This window comes from Lissotriton helveticus, chromosome 7, assembly GCF_964261635.1.
Source record: "Lissotriton helveticus chromosome 7, aLisHel1.1, whole genome shotgun sequence".
In the NCBI taxonomy this organism is placed as follows: domain Eukaryota; kingdom Metazoa; phylum Chordata; class Amphibia; order Caudata; family Salamandridae; genus Lissotriton; species Lissotriton helveticus.
Genome location: NC_136068.1, coordinates 123,988,312 through 124,002,729, shown reverse-complemented (window position 1 = coordinate 124,002,729; position 14,418 = coordinate 123,988,312). Strand labels below are relative to the sequence as shown.

The 14,418-nt window shown below is 41.6% G+C and overlaps 1 protein-coding gene across 2 annotated transcripts in view; it reads right to left on the bottom strand.

Annotated features, from left to right (window-relative positions):
• Positions 1–14,418, bottom strand: part of ZNF512B (zinc finger protein 512B) — a 280,648-nt gene that overhangs the window by 200,718 nt on the left and 65,512 nt on the right. For both annotated transcript variants that reach the window (XM_078651662.1, XM_078651663.1), the window contains exon 2: positions 6,367–6,492. In XM_078651662.1, the coding sequence (XP_078507788.1) occupies positions 6,367–6,490 (124 nt within the window). In that variant the 5' untranslated portion in view covers positions 6,491–6,492. The remainder of the gene's footprint in view (positions 1–6,366; positions 6,493–14,418) is intronic.

Genomic DNA, 14,418 nt, shown 5'->3' with positions numbered 1-14,418 from the left:
TGTGAGGGATAGCAATTTTTGCCTTTCTGGCCCCACAGGATCCAGAGGGTTTGAAGATGGACTTCTCAGGTGGGTGGCAGCCATAAAGTGACAACTCACTCCCAGGGTTCAGCCAAACCGCAAAAAAGAAGCAAAACATGTTAATTTGTGCAGTTGATGTTGAGGAGATGGGAGATGGTGAGGAGATGAGGGAAAATCAAAAACAATCAAAATATCCAAAAAGGGCAAGAAACCGGAGCCCTGATGAATCCCTTCCATTCACCAGATTGGTAGCGGAAAATGTGAACAGTTGAGCCTTGGAAGAGAGTGAACTCTGTGGTCTTCCATCTCTTTTGATGGAGTTCGGATCATACAATGAGAAGGGCAGACTACAAAGAGTATGGGGCTGATTTAATGTCAATTTAGTGTATAGGCACCCTGAAAACGAAATATTGATTATTAATGATCCCCAGCCTGACCAAATGCAATATATTGAACATGTGAATCTTTGAAAGATCAAATGCTGGAGAAACTCGGGAAAATAGATGGGATTATCTGTGCCCCATACATAGAATTAAAGGAAGATCAGGTGATAGCATGCATCTAGTAATACAAATGTGAACCAAAAGATTAGACATGAAAGAGGCACCGGAGAGTAAGGATAAGAACATTATCTCCAAAAATCAGAATGAGGCTAGCAGCCACCCAGGTTCAATTACAGAGAAGGGTGAGGGTCTATGGTATGCAGTTCGACCTTTGCAAGAGATAGGATTTGAAATTACCACCATCATGAAGTGAACCTGTGCAACTTTGATCGTCGTTGATAATACAAGGAGATGAGTTATCACCAACAAAGTGCAACCAATCAACACAGTCTTCAGTGCTAATAAGTGACAACTACCACATGCTATCACGTGGCTATCATGTAAAAGTGTTGTTTGATCCTTTGGACAATCCGAATTTGTAAATAAGTATCTCCTTAAAAGTGGGGATCATTTTTGTGTCGTTAATGGTTATATTGTGATTGAAAATAACGTATCACAACTGTTTTGTCATTGGATTTGTACATATATCATAATTGTTGTTTGTTACATTGATTGTCTTTTTTCTACTGTATTGATTTATTGTGACTATATTTTTACACACTTTTATTTATGTATTATGTATTAGTGGATATAGCTATAATGAGATTGTTTAGAATGAGATTGTCTGTCTAGTAGATTATGTGTTTTTTCTGTTGAAATCATTCAATATCAAGAGTAATTAAAATTGAAAGTGGTCATAGTCATGACCAAGGTAAACGCATTAATTTTCGTTTATTTCCTGTATTAGTTACATATTTCAATAACTGGAGGTTTAGGTAATTATTTAGTTCTTTGTTCTTAAGGCCCAACCTAACCTCAGTCATTTGGGCCACACCCCTTGTTTTTTACAAACTACCAAATGCCAGCATGCTTAAAAACACAACTTAATAAACTGAGATACCTGCAATGCTGAAACTGCTTATTGCTGCGATTTAGTCCAGACATTTATTTAATCTGACAGATCCTTATCATGGTTAGTGCCACTGTGTGAACCAAAACAGTGACAACAAACCTCAACCAAAAGCATTTAGAGAAATCCCAACTTGCTTTCACTGTATATAAAAGGCATCCCAACATTAAGGGCCTCCGCTTTTTAAATCCTGATGTTTTCATAAATACATCCACAATTCGTCATCTTAGATACTTGCTAACACAGGACCTACAAGAAAAGTTAACATTGCAAATAAAAGGGGCCAAGGCTGAGCAGTTCTCTGCAGTACCATCGTAGACAAAATCGCAGAGTACAATGGAAGGGTAGGGAGTCAGTCTAGGCTGGATGACTATCTCATTGCCATGGTAAAGCAGCCATGCTCTGCAGTTACAGCTTCAGCGCAATGAAAAGTTATACATCATAGAACATATCGAGAGCAAAACCATGTTGTTTCAAAAGTTGACACCAATCAATCAATCAATAAATCAAAAACTTTATTTTGAATACCAGCTGATAATCATAAAAAGTGCAATACAATATAAATGTGCTTAAAAAGCATAGTGTTTCGACAGAGTATTATAGATTTTAATTATTATTCAAACTTAAAACAAATAGCATTCCCTTTTAGAATTTGGTCAAAAAACAAAGCAACTCTACAATTGGTAAAATTATACTTCCTTAACAATGGCACTAAAACATGCAGGGTATACTTTATAATATTTACAAAAAAAGACAAAGAGCAGAAGTGACTGATCCTAAACGCAGTCACAAGGAAATGCGCAAATACTAGTCGGCAATGATTTGGGTGCTCAAAGTGGATAGGACTTTTTTGCTGAACCTAATAAGTGTCATTGTTTGCCCCTCAATTTAAAAAAAATAAATTTAGGCCAATGTTCAACTGCTGTATTGCTCTAAGGGAAAACTAACAGTTTGTGGATAGTACCGGATCTGGGTCGGAATAGCAAGGTCCTTTCCCCATCAACCGGATACGATCTGTGAATAGGGTTCAATACCTGCACTGGTTTGCAAGATTGTATACTGTCTCACTGATGATTTTTGTATTTCATGGCCTTCCCTAGCTAGGAGTCTCTTCAGCAAAAAAAGCACACTTAAACCACAGCCTGTCCTTCCTACACACAGAGCTATGATTCTCACCAAGAGAGGGCCTTCCCAAGCTTTCTAACGTCTGTTTAACATACAGCAGCCACAAAATGTTAAGGCCTTTGTCGCAAGACAAACAATCGCTAATAATGAATTAATTTAGAGCATCATTAAGTTTGTACAAATTTATAGCCACAGTATATTACAGGGCCTAGCATGATGTAATCTGTTCCTTGCGACAAATGTAATGGGAGGTACAGGAATAGAGCGAAAGGAGGCGGCAATAGAAGCGGTGCTCTTCCACCTGTAATGTGGAAGAATTTACATAACCAAAGGCTCTAGCTTCAAAAGTCACAATTGTGACGCATTGTGTCCTATATACTTCTGGCATCGGACTATTAGGTTTGTCACCAAGAGATGATGAAGGATTAAACAAGAAACCCAGTGCTTGGCTACATTTTTGAGAGTGGGCCAAAGTGTTGGTCACCCAACATGAGGATGATTTAAAGACTTCACCCAGGTAGGGAAAGTGGTCTACCTTCGCTAACTTATCGTTGCCAACAGAGAATACACATATATTTGAACTGTTTGGACCAAAGGACATAAAGTGAGACTTTGAAAAATTTGTATCAGGGTCTAAATCAGCCATAAACTGGGTGATGCTGCCATCGAGATTCTTAAGGCCCTAAGGGTCCGTGTCAGTAAATACACAACATCTGCGTATAATAACACAGGTGTACGTCTAGAGCAGACTGTGGGCACGTCTGGACAGATGTTAACCAAATGCAGATTTAGTTTGTTTATACATAAATAAAAGTGACGCGAGAACGCATCCCTAGCGAACAAACTCCTCTCACACTATGTTAAAAGATTCTGTTTTCTCTACATCAAATACATGAAAGCAAGGTACAATGGGCATCCCCTTGCAATTGTACATTTACCGATTATCAGTTGAAGGTTTAAGCATTGCTACAGAGTACCTAACCGTTCTCAAAAAACATTTTGACAGGTGCCTATAATTTATTACTCTCATTAGTCCAATCTCGAAATCGACTGAGTTCCAATCAATCAATTTAAAAAAAAAAATGGGAACTATAGTTGATGATGAACCAGATTCAGGTAACTGGGATTAGCATACTTTGTTTAAAATGTTAGCTAATATTGGAGCCCAGAGTTCGATATTGCATATAAATAAATCCAGAGGTACCTCCATCAGACCCTGGAGCCTTCCCTGGACGTGTCGACTTGTCGCAGCGCTAAAAGAACCTCGTAATAGTCAAAGCGTAGATTTGTAAATTTGAGTTAAGAGATTAAAGTGAAAGGTTAGATTCCCTTAAAATGCAAAAACCATTGGTCTGCAGTGATGTAGGTGCTCTGAGCGGATAGGACTTTTTTCTGGACCTAATAGAGTTAACTGTTTACCAAAAAAACTGGGGGGTTTCTTTTTGGAGGGTGTTTGTTAAACAATCCCAATTATGTTTTTATCAAATGTTTCCACATGTTCAGATATGCTTTGCAATGCACTTGACAAATTTGAACATCCTCTATATCATTACGTTTTTTGACAGAGTTTCATGCACACGTTAGTTTGCAGAGAAACAGGCTGCATTAAAGCATCTCAGTATGGTAAATTGCTATTTTAATTAGTCTTAAGGAGTGCAATAATAATGAAACTGCACACGTTAATAAAACTTGTTATGAGTTGTTCGCTGTCAGTTGTTGTGGACAGGCAAGTCATGAAAACCTGAGATTCAAATTTACCATAATATTTAACAACTTGCATGGATAGGGTAGATTCCACATCAACCTTTAATCCATTATGCTTGGGGTGGGATGGGGTTCTGGCTCTGAGAGGACAAAACATCAATAGATTTAAACTGAATTTGGAAGTTGTGGTTATTAAAATTTACAAACAATTAACTAATTAAAAATAGAATTCAGTTGAAAGTCTTACTGAAAATACCTGAATCTTCCCCCGCCTGCATTGTTAGTCTCTACTAGATCGATCTCCGACTTTATGGAGAGATTTTGACCTCCTTCAGCACGGGCTGAGCACTAGGGACCAGCAGGAATCAAGAGGCAGACTAAGCCACCAAAAAACAAGGGAATAGTAACCCAAGTAGATAGAAAGAGAATTATGTCATAATAATTAATTAAAAAAGAGCCAATCAAGTTGCTTCATTTTAAAGTTTACCCAGACGATGTTTCGGCTTATAAGATTGACTGTGAGTAATGGAGTCGCTTGGCTGAAGCAGGCCTCACGACTCTTGACTAATAATTTGAGACAGTAGGTTGATCAACACCCAAGATGCATGCGTGTGCAGCACATTGCATGTCTTACTGTGGCTACAATTAGCCTTCCACCAAGTAATGAACAAAGAATCTCCTAGTTCACATGAAATAAGGGCATATTTGCACCAATGCAGTCAAAGAATTCATGGAACAACATTGAAACATTGAACAAGCGCAAATTAAATACAATCTTTCCCCTGAACACCATTATGCCAGTGTCCGAGGGTCCACATTTTGTTTAGGCTCATTAGAAGTGAGTTTGGGTTCTCAGTTCATGAAGGCATTTTAATATATCTAATGTAGGCTGCCATTTATAAAATGCAATCTCATTTAAACTGCCTCTTGGCACTGACAACTGTCCCAGTTAGTAGCGTGGCGTCCTCTAGTCGTTAGTTGCTCAACAATAAGAAGCCCTCAGGGGCGAAATCGGTCCTGTGACATACTCCAACATCTATAACTCGGACAGTAGGTCACATGCTCAACAGTTGTAGGTTTCCACCACACAAGAGCTTTTTTGAGAAGACAGTTTTGCCCAATACATGTTCTTGTAAAAAAATGACTTTTCCCAGAGCAAATGAGAAACACTGTGCGTGAATCTGTGTGTGTGTGCACACATGTGTCGACCTTAGTGGGAGGTGTGGTGAGAGTTATGATTGAGGTTGTTGTGCATATGTTTTTTGTGTGCCAGATGCAGGTGTCATGTTCATTGTTTCAAGTTAAACTGTGTTTGAGGGCAGTGGAAGTGTGCAAGTGTAGTGTTTGTGTGTGGGCTTAACATGCTTGGTATGGACTTGGGCATCAATAGACAGAAAAGTTGTGTGTGTCTATGTAAGCATGTGTTAACGCCCTTCCTCAACACACGTGTTATCACTTGAAAGCTGTCTGTAGGAAGATATAACATTACATAAGGAGAACTTGAAATATACCATGGGAAGTGTTTTGTATGTAGTTTGGCTTGGACTCCACCAGGATAGAGTGACGTGATTACCAAGTAGACTTTGAGTAGTAATGTGATAAATGAAAACACCACTGTCACCATCAGCGTTATTGGAACATGCCTAGTAATATTTCTTGCTTGAAGTCGGTGAAACAGTTGTGAAAGAGATATTTGCTAACAATGATTGTGCATCAGGACCTCCATGTATATGGCCCGTTTCTATACATGTTTCAAACTCGTAGACTAACTTACATGTCTTTGTTCTTATGCTAAAATGTGAGGTGTGAATCTATGAGCTACATTGCCATCGCTAAAGAGATAGTGTTTGTTTGTGCCACTCTACAAGACACATGCCCAATCCTGTCTATGTAACAAAAAACATCTCTAACATTGTAACATTTCCATTACCTACCTTAATCCCAGTCCTGCACAAACAAAAACAAATATGTGCTCAACACACACAATCTAACCACTATAAACAAAGCCAGACCTCTTTGCATTAGTAGCTGGTCATTGTGGCTTGATAAATGAGTCATTCTTACCCATTCGGGGCGGCTCATATCCAGAATGTCCATATGGGTCTCTTCCAGGGCTCTCTCTTGGTGCTCTGGTCTTGTTGGCTACGAAAGCTCTCCTCCGTCCACCTCCATAGTAGGTGTCCGCCATCTCTGCAAAAACAGGCACTGAGTCTTAGTCAAAGAGAACGGCCAGTGGAAGCAAGCAGGCTCAATCTAAGCTGTACAGTGGAGGCCAAATACAAGCGTTGATCAGGTAAACACACGAGGCATCTTTAAGAAGCAGAGATATATGATGCCACTGTGTGCTTCTGCTGCCAAGTAGTGCACTGTCGTGCAGGATGTAGCTGCTAGATGAAGCAGGTGCGGCTGCGGAGCAGGCACCCTCACCGTCTCCCTAGGTGAGGAACCTGAACTGCATGAGGATGGGAGAACGGCTAATTAAAGCCTCGCAGGCAAAGGGGTTATTTAAAGGCTAAACAACGCTTGAGTGTGGCTTGGAGATGGGGAGGCTATTCATATACACTCAGTGAAAAACAGAGGAGGGTTCCCAGCGACAAAGCTCAATTTTCATGAACGAAAAAGGGAAATAAAAGGGGTTAAAAATCAGTAATCGGCCCTTGAGCTTTCCGCAGCTCATGACCCACTACTGAGCAAACCTCAATAAATAGAAGAAGACATGTATACCTTGCTTGGGGAAGGTGGGAATATTAAATAAAACTGTGCTTCTCCAACTGCTTTACCTCTTCCAGTTTCTAGAGAGTAAAGTCCCACGAAGCTCCAAGCATTGCCAAGTAATTTTGTGTGGGGAGCGAGCAGAGATGGAAAGTGAGACCGAAAAAACTATAAATGACTGAAAACTAAAGGAGACTTTGCTCTTCCCAACCAATCAAGTCGCCGAGCTTCAATTGAACCCAAAAGGCATTTGAAATCAAATGGGTTCATTTGACGCACAGGACTTTAGTTGGATTCCACAAGACTACTGATGTACTACTTTGGCTATAAAAACACTGCTAGTGGTATGGGGCTAAAGCGCATTGTGTTGATGCACCATTCTCGGTTAGCCTCACAGACGATATTTTTGAACAGCATCTGCGATGTGAACTGAAAATATTTTTTTTGCTGTGACAGAAGCACTAATCTGTCCTAGCATTAAAAAAAATTCAGCAGGATGCATAGAATCCCTGCACCATTTATATTAGCGAAGCATGTCTGTTTTCAAATCCTTCCGGATGCAGGGATGAGGACAGCGAGGGACAGCACACCTCCATTCCTGCATTTGCATCTGCATAATCCCGAAACTGTTTAAGGAACCAGGGCTGCAATTTAAACAAGCATTTGCAATGCAATAGGTCGTGCATTTACAAGAGTTTGAGCTATTGGCATTGTAAATGACAATTCCTTTTATGTGTGTGTTGTTTTAAAAACAGATAAATAAAAGGCATTGTCATTTACAATGCCAATAGCTTAAACTCTCGTAAATGCAAGACCTATTGCATTGCAAATGCGTTCCACGCCCGTGCTATAACATTTTAAAAAAAGTTTTAGGAGAGAGCGTGTCCTGACAAAGCTGTTTAGGAAAATAGTGCTCGGAGTCTGTAATTAAAGCCTATCGAGTAACAAGACACATAACAGATGGTGTTGCCATGAGACGTTACAAAAGGAGACAAGGCGGTACTAAGGAGGGACTACTAAGACAATTGACCAATGAACAGCCACAGTTTACAGTGGACAATGACACAAGCCAATGAAAAATATGGGCGGAGCTTCAAGTCCCTACCTGAATATAGCATGCCTCGTAGAGCAGAGCATGCGCTGTCCAGGCCCGACCTAGAAACAGGGGAATTTTACAAAGGCCCTCTGGGGAATCAGACACTGGTCCCTTGGACCACTGTTTGCTCCCCACTACTGATGATGCCACAAAGTGTAAGCTGTCCTTCATATGCAAGGTTGTAGTTTTATGTTAGGCCCTCAGGTTACAGCCACAAGGTGATATATCCTGTTGTGGCTCCATTCTTCCTTCAACTGTAATCAACTCCCAGAAATCACCCAGACAGACACCAACATTGCATGCATCATTACACTCCCCCAGCATCCACAAACAGCATGCTCACTCAGCCCATGCATACACAAACAACACGCCACTATAGACAGCTTCTACTATGCAAATAAATAGCACTGCCATTGATGTGTTGTTGTCCTGTTAATGACTTGAGAACATTATACCAGCTATAAACCACAAAGATAGCTATTGTGAATTTTTAGGAAAGGAGAAGGTCTATTTCGAGCCCTCTTTTCCAATTTAGAATGAGTCGCAGAGTGAAAATTGCAAGTCACAAATCATTTTTGTGCTTAGCAATTTCAGACCAGTTCAAGCATGCATGCTGTTTTTGCAAAATCGAGATTTCTTCCTAGGGGGCCTATAGATAGTATATTCAAATTCTTTTCTCCAATTGGGCTCTTCATCTCAACCCAGAAATTTCCCGATATAAAACCAAAATCATTAGTAGCTTAGAGGTGATGTAAGCGCCCAAAATGATCAGATCGATTAAGGGTGGGGAAAAGAGATAGGTCGAGTCACTTCGAGATCAGATTTGTAGTGTGATGTATCCAGGATACAGAAGACATCAACACAAGAAATGGCTGTTTTCGCCTGCAGAACCTAATGAGTGTTATGGCCATTTGTATAACGTTGCATATTGTAACTAGATCCAATTTGATCTAGCATAGGCATGTGATGTCATAGAACATGGAATGTTTAGCATGTCATGGGTGAGACTAGGACTGGCAACTGCTGTCCTGTCTTGGCAGTTGCTGTCCTGTCTTGAGGGTTGGTCACACATTTGTTACTTGACTTATAATAAACCATTGTGAAGAAACTTATGGTGCATGTTCGCTCCAACTGCGACGAGAATGGGATCCATCCGAGAAGACCACTCTACGTGAATTTGAGTGGGTACACAGTAGTGGCAGAGACCGAGCTGCGGTGGAGCTCTGTGGCCAGGAAAATGGCGTGTACATTTTAGTGCTGGTAACGGGGAGAAGAGCAACGTGAGGCTGTGACAAATTTAATCCTTGAGGAGAACTAACATAAGGAGGGCCAGTTTGGGAGAGAGAGGAGGTTGTGTGCCTATTACTTGTGAAGTTTGGGGCGAAGGAGCATGTAGTGTTGCGAGTGTGTGACTGCACGAGCTCAGGCCAGTGCAAGTGAAGTGGATTGGTGGAAGAAGCCTCAAGCACGGCACGTGCATTGACTGCACAAGTACCATCCTGTGTTCTTGCGTGAGATGCCGCAAACCGTGAGCAGGAGGAAGGGAATACGAACAGCCTGAGCGGCTGTAGCGGAGCATGTTGCGAAGTGTGCCAGGTGAAGAGATGTTCGCCCGAACGGTGAGAGGAGCCCATCAGCCTAACTGTATCTCGTAGGAAGACGATCGAGGGCTGCAGGAGGCGCGTGGAGAAGTATTGCTGGTAGCACAGAATTCTGTATTGCTCGGTGTTTAAGGCAGAAGGGAACATTTACAGTTCAGGGGCACTTGCTGGCAGTAGTGCCTGTTCGTGTAGAGCGGAAAGTAAGTGCTGGCAGTCAGGTGACCAGTGTCTTGCAAACAAGAAGACTCTTAATAAAAAAAGAAAAAGACTAGACCACAGAAGCACACCAGGAAGTGAGGAACAGTGAGACCGTTGATATTGCAAAGGCTACCTGCATTATTTATAACACGACTAGTGGAGTTTGAAAACGGTATGGTGTGGACAACGGTGGCTACATTTGTTATGTTAGTTTGTTGTGTTTCCTGACCTTTGACAATGGTGACTCCATTTGATATTTTGAGTATTGGGGGTGTTTGGAAAATAGTTGGGAACTGTGCAGGGTTAAGTGAAGAAGGCTATTGTACCTCTGTCTGTGTTTTTGAGTGCCCAGGGGATCCCTGTCTCCCATGGGAGGATTAGCAAGAAGCGTTTGAGACCTATATAGAAGCACCGGGTGGAAAAGTTTTTGTGGCAAAAAGAAAGATGGCTTTGCTAAAACAGCTTGGGTGTCGAGGGGAGGAACGTATTGAAAACATTGCCTTGCAGAAATGTTGCCACAGAGAATAATGAGGAGTCAGAGGAAGAAGATGATGGTAAGAATGATAATCTATACAGTATGCAATGAAGGCATCAGAGGTGCACTTTGGAAAAAAGGTCATTGTGGTTGTGGAGCGCCATAAATTTGTTTCACATGCACAATCTGCAAGTGAATCCATAGATCAGTATGTAAGTGCACTACGTACATTGGCTATCACCAGTAATTGCTGTGATCTCCATGAAGAGATAATTAGAGATCAGCTGCTAAATCGCACAAGAATTATGAGCGTAGAAGAAACATTGTTGCGTTTGAAGGATCCATCACTGGATAAGGCTACTGCAATTGCTAAATGTATAGAGGACACATCGCGTTATGTGAAGGAATTAGAGAAAAAAGGGAGTAACGAACAGACTGTGCAAGTGATAGGAACATAATAAGAGTGATAGATACAAGAAGGTTGAGGGTTAAGATAGGAAAGGAAATTAAGGGACGCAAAGGCAGTGTTACAGATGTAGGAAAACTAGGCCATATGATGTCTTCAGGTAACTGTCCGGGTATTAAGGCCAAATGTTTTAAGTGTAACAGAATTGGACACTTTTCAAGAGTGTGTAGTCATAAGAAATTACAGGGAAAAGGTAGTGTAAATTGGATGCAAGGTACCAATGGTGGGGAGGATGAGGATTCATCTGATGATGAAATATTCTTGTTGGATGAAGTTACAAAAGACAATCCTGATCAAGGGGTCACAGTGAACAAAGTGGACATGTCGGATGATAAGCTTTATAGTCCCCTTAAATGTGTTGTATCAGTCTATTATGTTTTGGTGGAAATGTGGTCGGATTCATGTTCGCCCTATACGCTCATCAATCAGAAAACTTGGGAAGGCTTAAGGAAAGAAGAACTATCTACAACTAAAGTGGAATTAGTTAGGTAAGGAGGAAATAAGTTACCCGTTATTGGATGTTTCCAAACCAAGTAGTTCAAACACAGAGAAGTCACCTTTTGCATATACGTGGTGGAGAAAGGGTGGTGTTTGCTAGGGTGGAGAAAACAAAGAGCCCTGGATATTGTGTTAAATCCCAATACAGTGGAACACGTGTTATCAGTGGCTCATGGGGATGCGAAGGTGTGGCAAGGTACGTTCCCAAAATTGTTGGGATGTGGACTGGGTTGTCTGAAGAAGTCTGCACACAGAATTGTGCTAAAGGAGGGAGTTGTTGCGAAAGCACACAAAGTGAGAAATGTGCCGGAGGTGTTGAGGGATGCATTGAAAGTTGAATGAGATTGTTGGAATAGGGAGTGATTTCGCAAATTGAGGCAACGGATTGGTTGAGTCCGGTAGTGATCGCCCGCAAAGCTGATGGAAGCATTAGTATGTGCATGGAATTACAACATCTCAATGAGAACATATTGGTGGACTGCCACTCTATATCTAACATCAATGAGCTGTTGGCTGGAGTGAAAGGGGGAAAACATCTAGTTGACGCTTGATTTGTCCAACGCATACCACCAGATATTGTTGCATTACGAATCAAGGCATTTCACCTCATTCATAACGCCACAAGGGACATTTCAGTTTGTGTAAATGGCGTTCAATCTGGTTTCTGCCTCAGCAGTATTTCAAAGGGTTATGCAGAGATTACTGGGGGGAGGTAGGAAATGTATGCTTTTTCCAGGACGATATCTTGGTGTGGGTGGAGGACAAGGTAAAGCATGATGAGTTGTTAAGGAAGGTGTTTGGGATTCTGGAGAATACAGGACTCAATGTTGAGGTGAATAAATAACTGCACTGTCTGGTTTGCTAAAGATATCCTGGGGACATTCAGAAAGTTGACCTAGGAATGCATTCTGCCAGTTGCTTGCCATCGGCTTTCTGGTTTGTAACTTACATTTTCTTGCTTTCCATTTACTGGCTTTATTTGTTTTAGGCTGTCCAGCTTGAGTTTGTACCAACCCTTGGCCAAACCTTATTTCAGTATCCTTCCGAGTGCTCCCTTTCTGTACACAGGCCTATAAATCTTGTTCATATCTCGTCACTGCATTGTATGCCCCTGAATTCAATGCCACTGCACTCTACGCCACTGTATCCGACAACACTTTACGCCAATGCACTCTACACCAGTTCACTCTACTCTATGCCACTCCAGTGAATGCCACTCAACGCGACTCCATACTATGCAACTCCAATACACAACACTCTGCCACTCCAGTTCAACACTCTACTCCACTCTTCGATATTACACTCTTCGACACTCCACGCTAATCTCCTCCACACCACTAGCCTTTAGCCACGCTGGGAAACAACAGACCTAAAACACATTGGCAAAGCCATAGCTCTTACGTGGGAGAGACCTATTTGCGTTGCCAATGCTTATTTACAACTTGTTCCCCGCTTTCCGAATTGAAAGCAGAGCAGCACCACAGTATAACACTATATATGATTAATAAATGAGTGGATAATGCAGGGTTTAAGTGTCTTGGGCATATGGTCTTTATAGAGTCTTTACAATGGGATATTGCTTTATCAAGGTTATACGAGCTTTGATGGAGCAGCTCATATAACCTAGAAGCCCGCCCCAACAATAATTTGGTGAACCTGGCTCTCAGGGCTACACATATGATCAATTCATTAACACTACTTCCTTTTACTCTTGTAGCCATAGCTCTCTTTGCAGGTCCAACGCTGTTCTCACTCTTCACACTACCTTGTGACACTGTTTGTGCCTTTCATATACACTCAACAAGTATCAAATAACATGTCAGTCTATTTCATTAATATGCATATCACCTTATATGATCTCCCATCTGCACACCTGCTTTACAGCCTGAACATCTTGCCGCCTGCAAATTAAATTTCACTTTCGCTAATCGTTTGGCATGGAGAGAAAAAGTCACAATGCCGAAGGCTGGTACCTGCATCCCAACTCGCATCTTTATAAGGAGTTTAAAACTGGTCTCATACGTTAATTTAGTGTGATCTGCAGAGGTGTGACTCGGTTGCGAAATCAAGTCCTTAGGGATACAGTATTAAATTGCACAAGTAAATTGAACCTTGAATTAAAATAGAACGTTTGCCCTACTGCTGCACCACGGTTGTTATAGACAGCTGAATGAAGTATGATGCACCATGCATGTCTACATACATGTTTGGGTCTGTCCAGGTACATGTGTAATGCAGGAACAAGCACCACACTATTGAGTAGGGTTTTGTGGAGCCCACGCCTGTGTGTTTTTAACGTGCAGGAGGTGAAGACGAAAGGGAAAATCTGTAGCAGAAATCAAGGTGGTAATAAAGCATAGGGCATCTACCAAAGACAGTTTCACCGAGGAGGCATTTTCAAAACCTCTTTTGTAGGCTTCACCTCGCACATTGATAGACACGCTCTCCACTTGTATTTGGGTGCAAATCGCATTCACCAGTTTTTATGTTGTATTAGCTAAACTTTCTTGAATCATCGCATGAAAACAATGAGACTTGCATCATCCCATAGTATAGCAGCTGTCATTCCCTCATGGCCAATCAAGCAAATGGCTTAACCTGATTCATTCCTTTCCCAAAGGGGATCCTCCATTACCCTGTGGGAGCCATGTACGTATCAACTAATAATCTTTCCTTGTCTAGTAAAAACGTCCATTATCCTGGGAAACCTGCAACGATACGCAGGGCGGGAATGTCACATAAACTCCTGTAGGGAGTTGATGATGTCCCTGCTCCTAGTTACTAAACCAGCTGTGATGCGACCATCAACATCTGTCAGGTTCAACACACCACATCAACACACACTCCCCTTTTTATTACCACTGTACTAACAGTGACCTCTACCTCTATATTCGTCTGCTCCCTATTCAAGGAAACCCGCTCCGCTGGCCTTCCACCGAGTATCACAGAGATCCACTGCTTCTAAACACATGCCAGTCCTTCTGTTGCTTTTACGCGGATTTTCATGTTAAAAGCCATCGTTCGACCGCCCTTTTTTGACAAGGGCTTCCCTTGCTGTGACGACATCCCA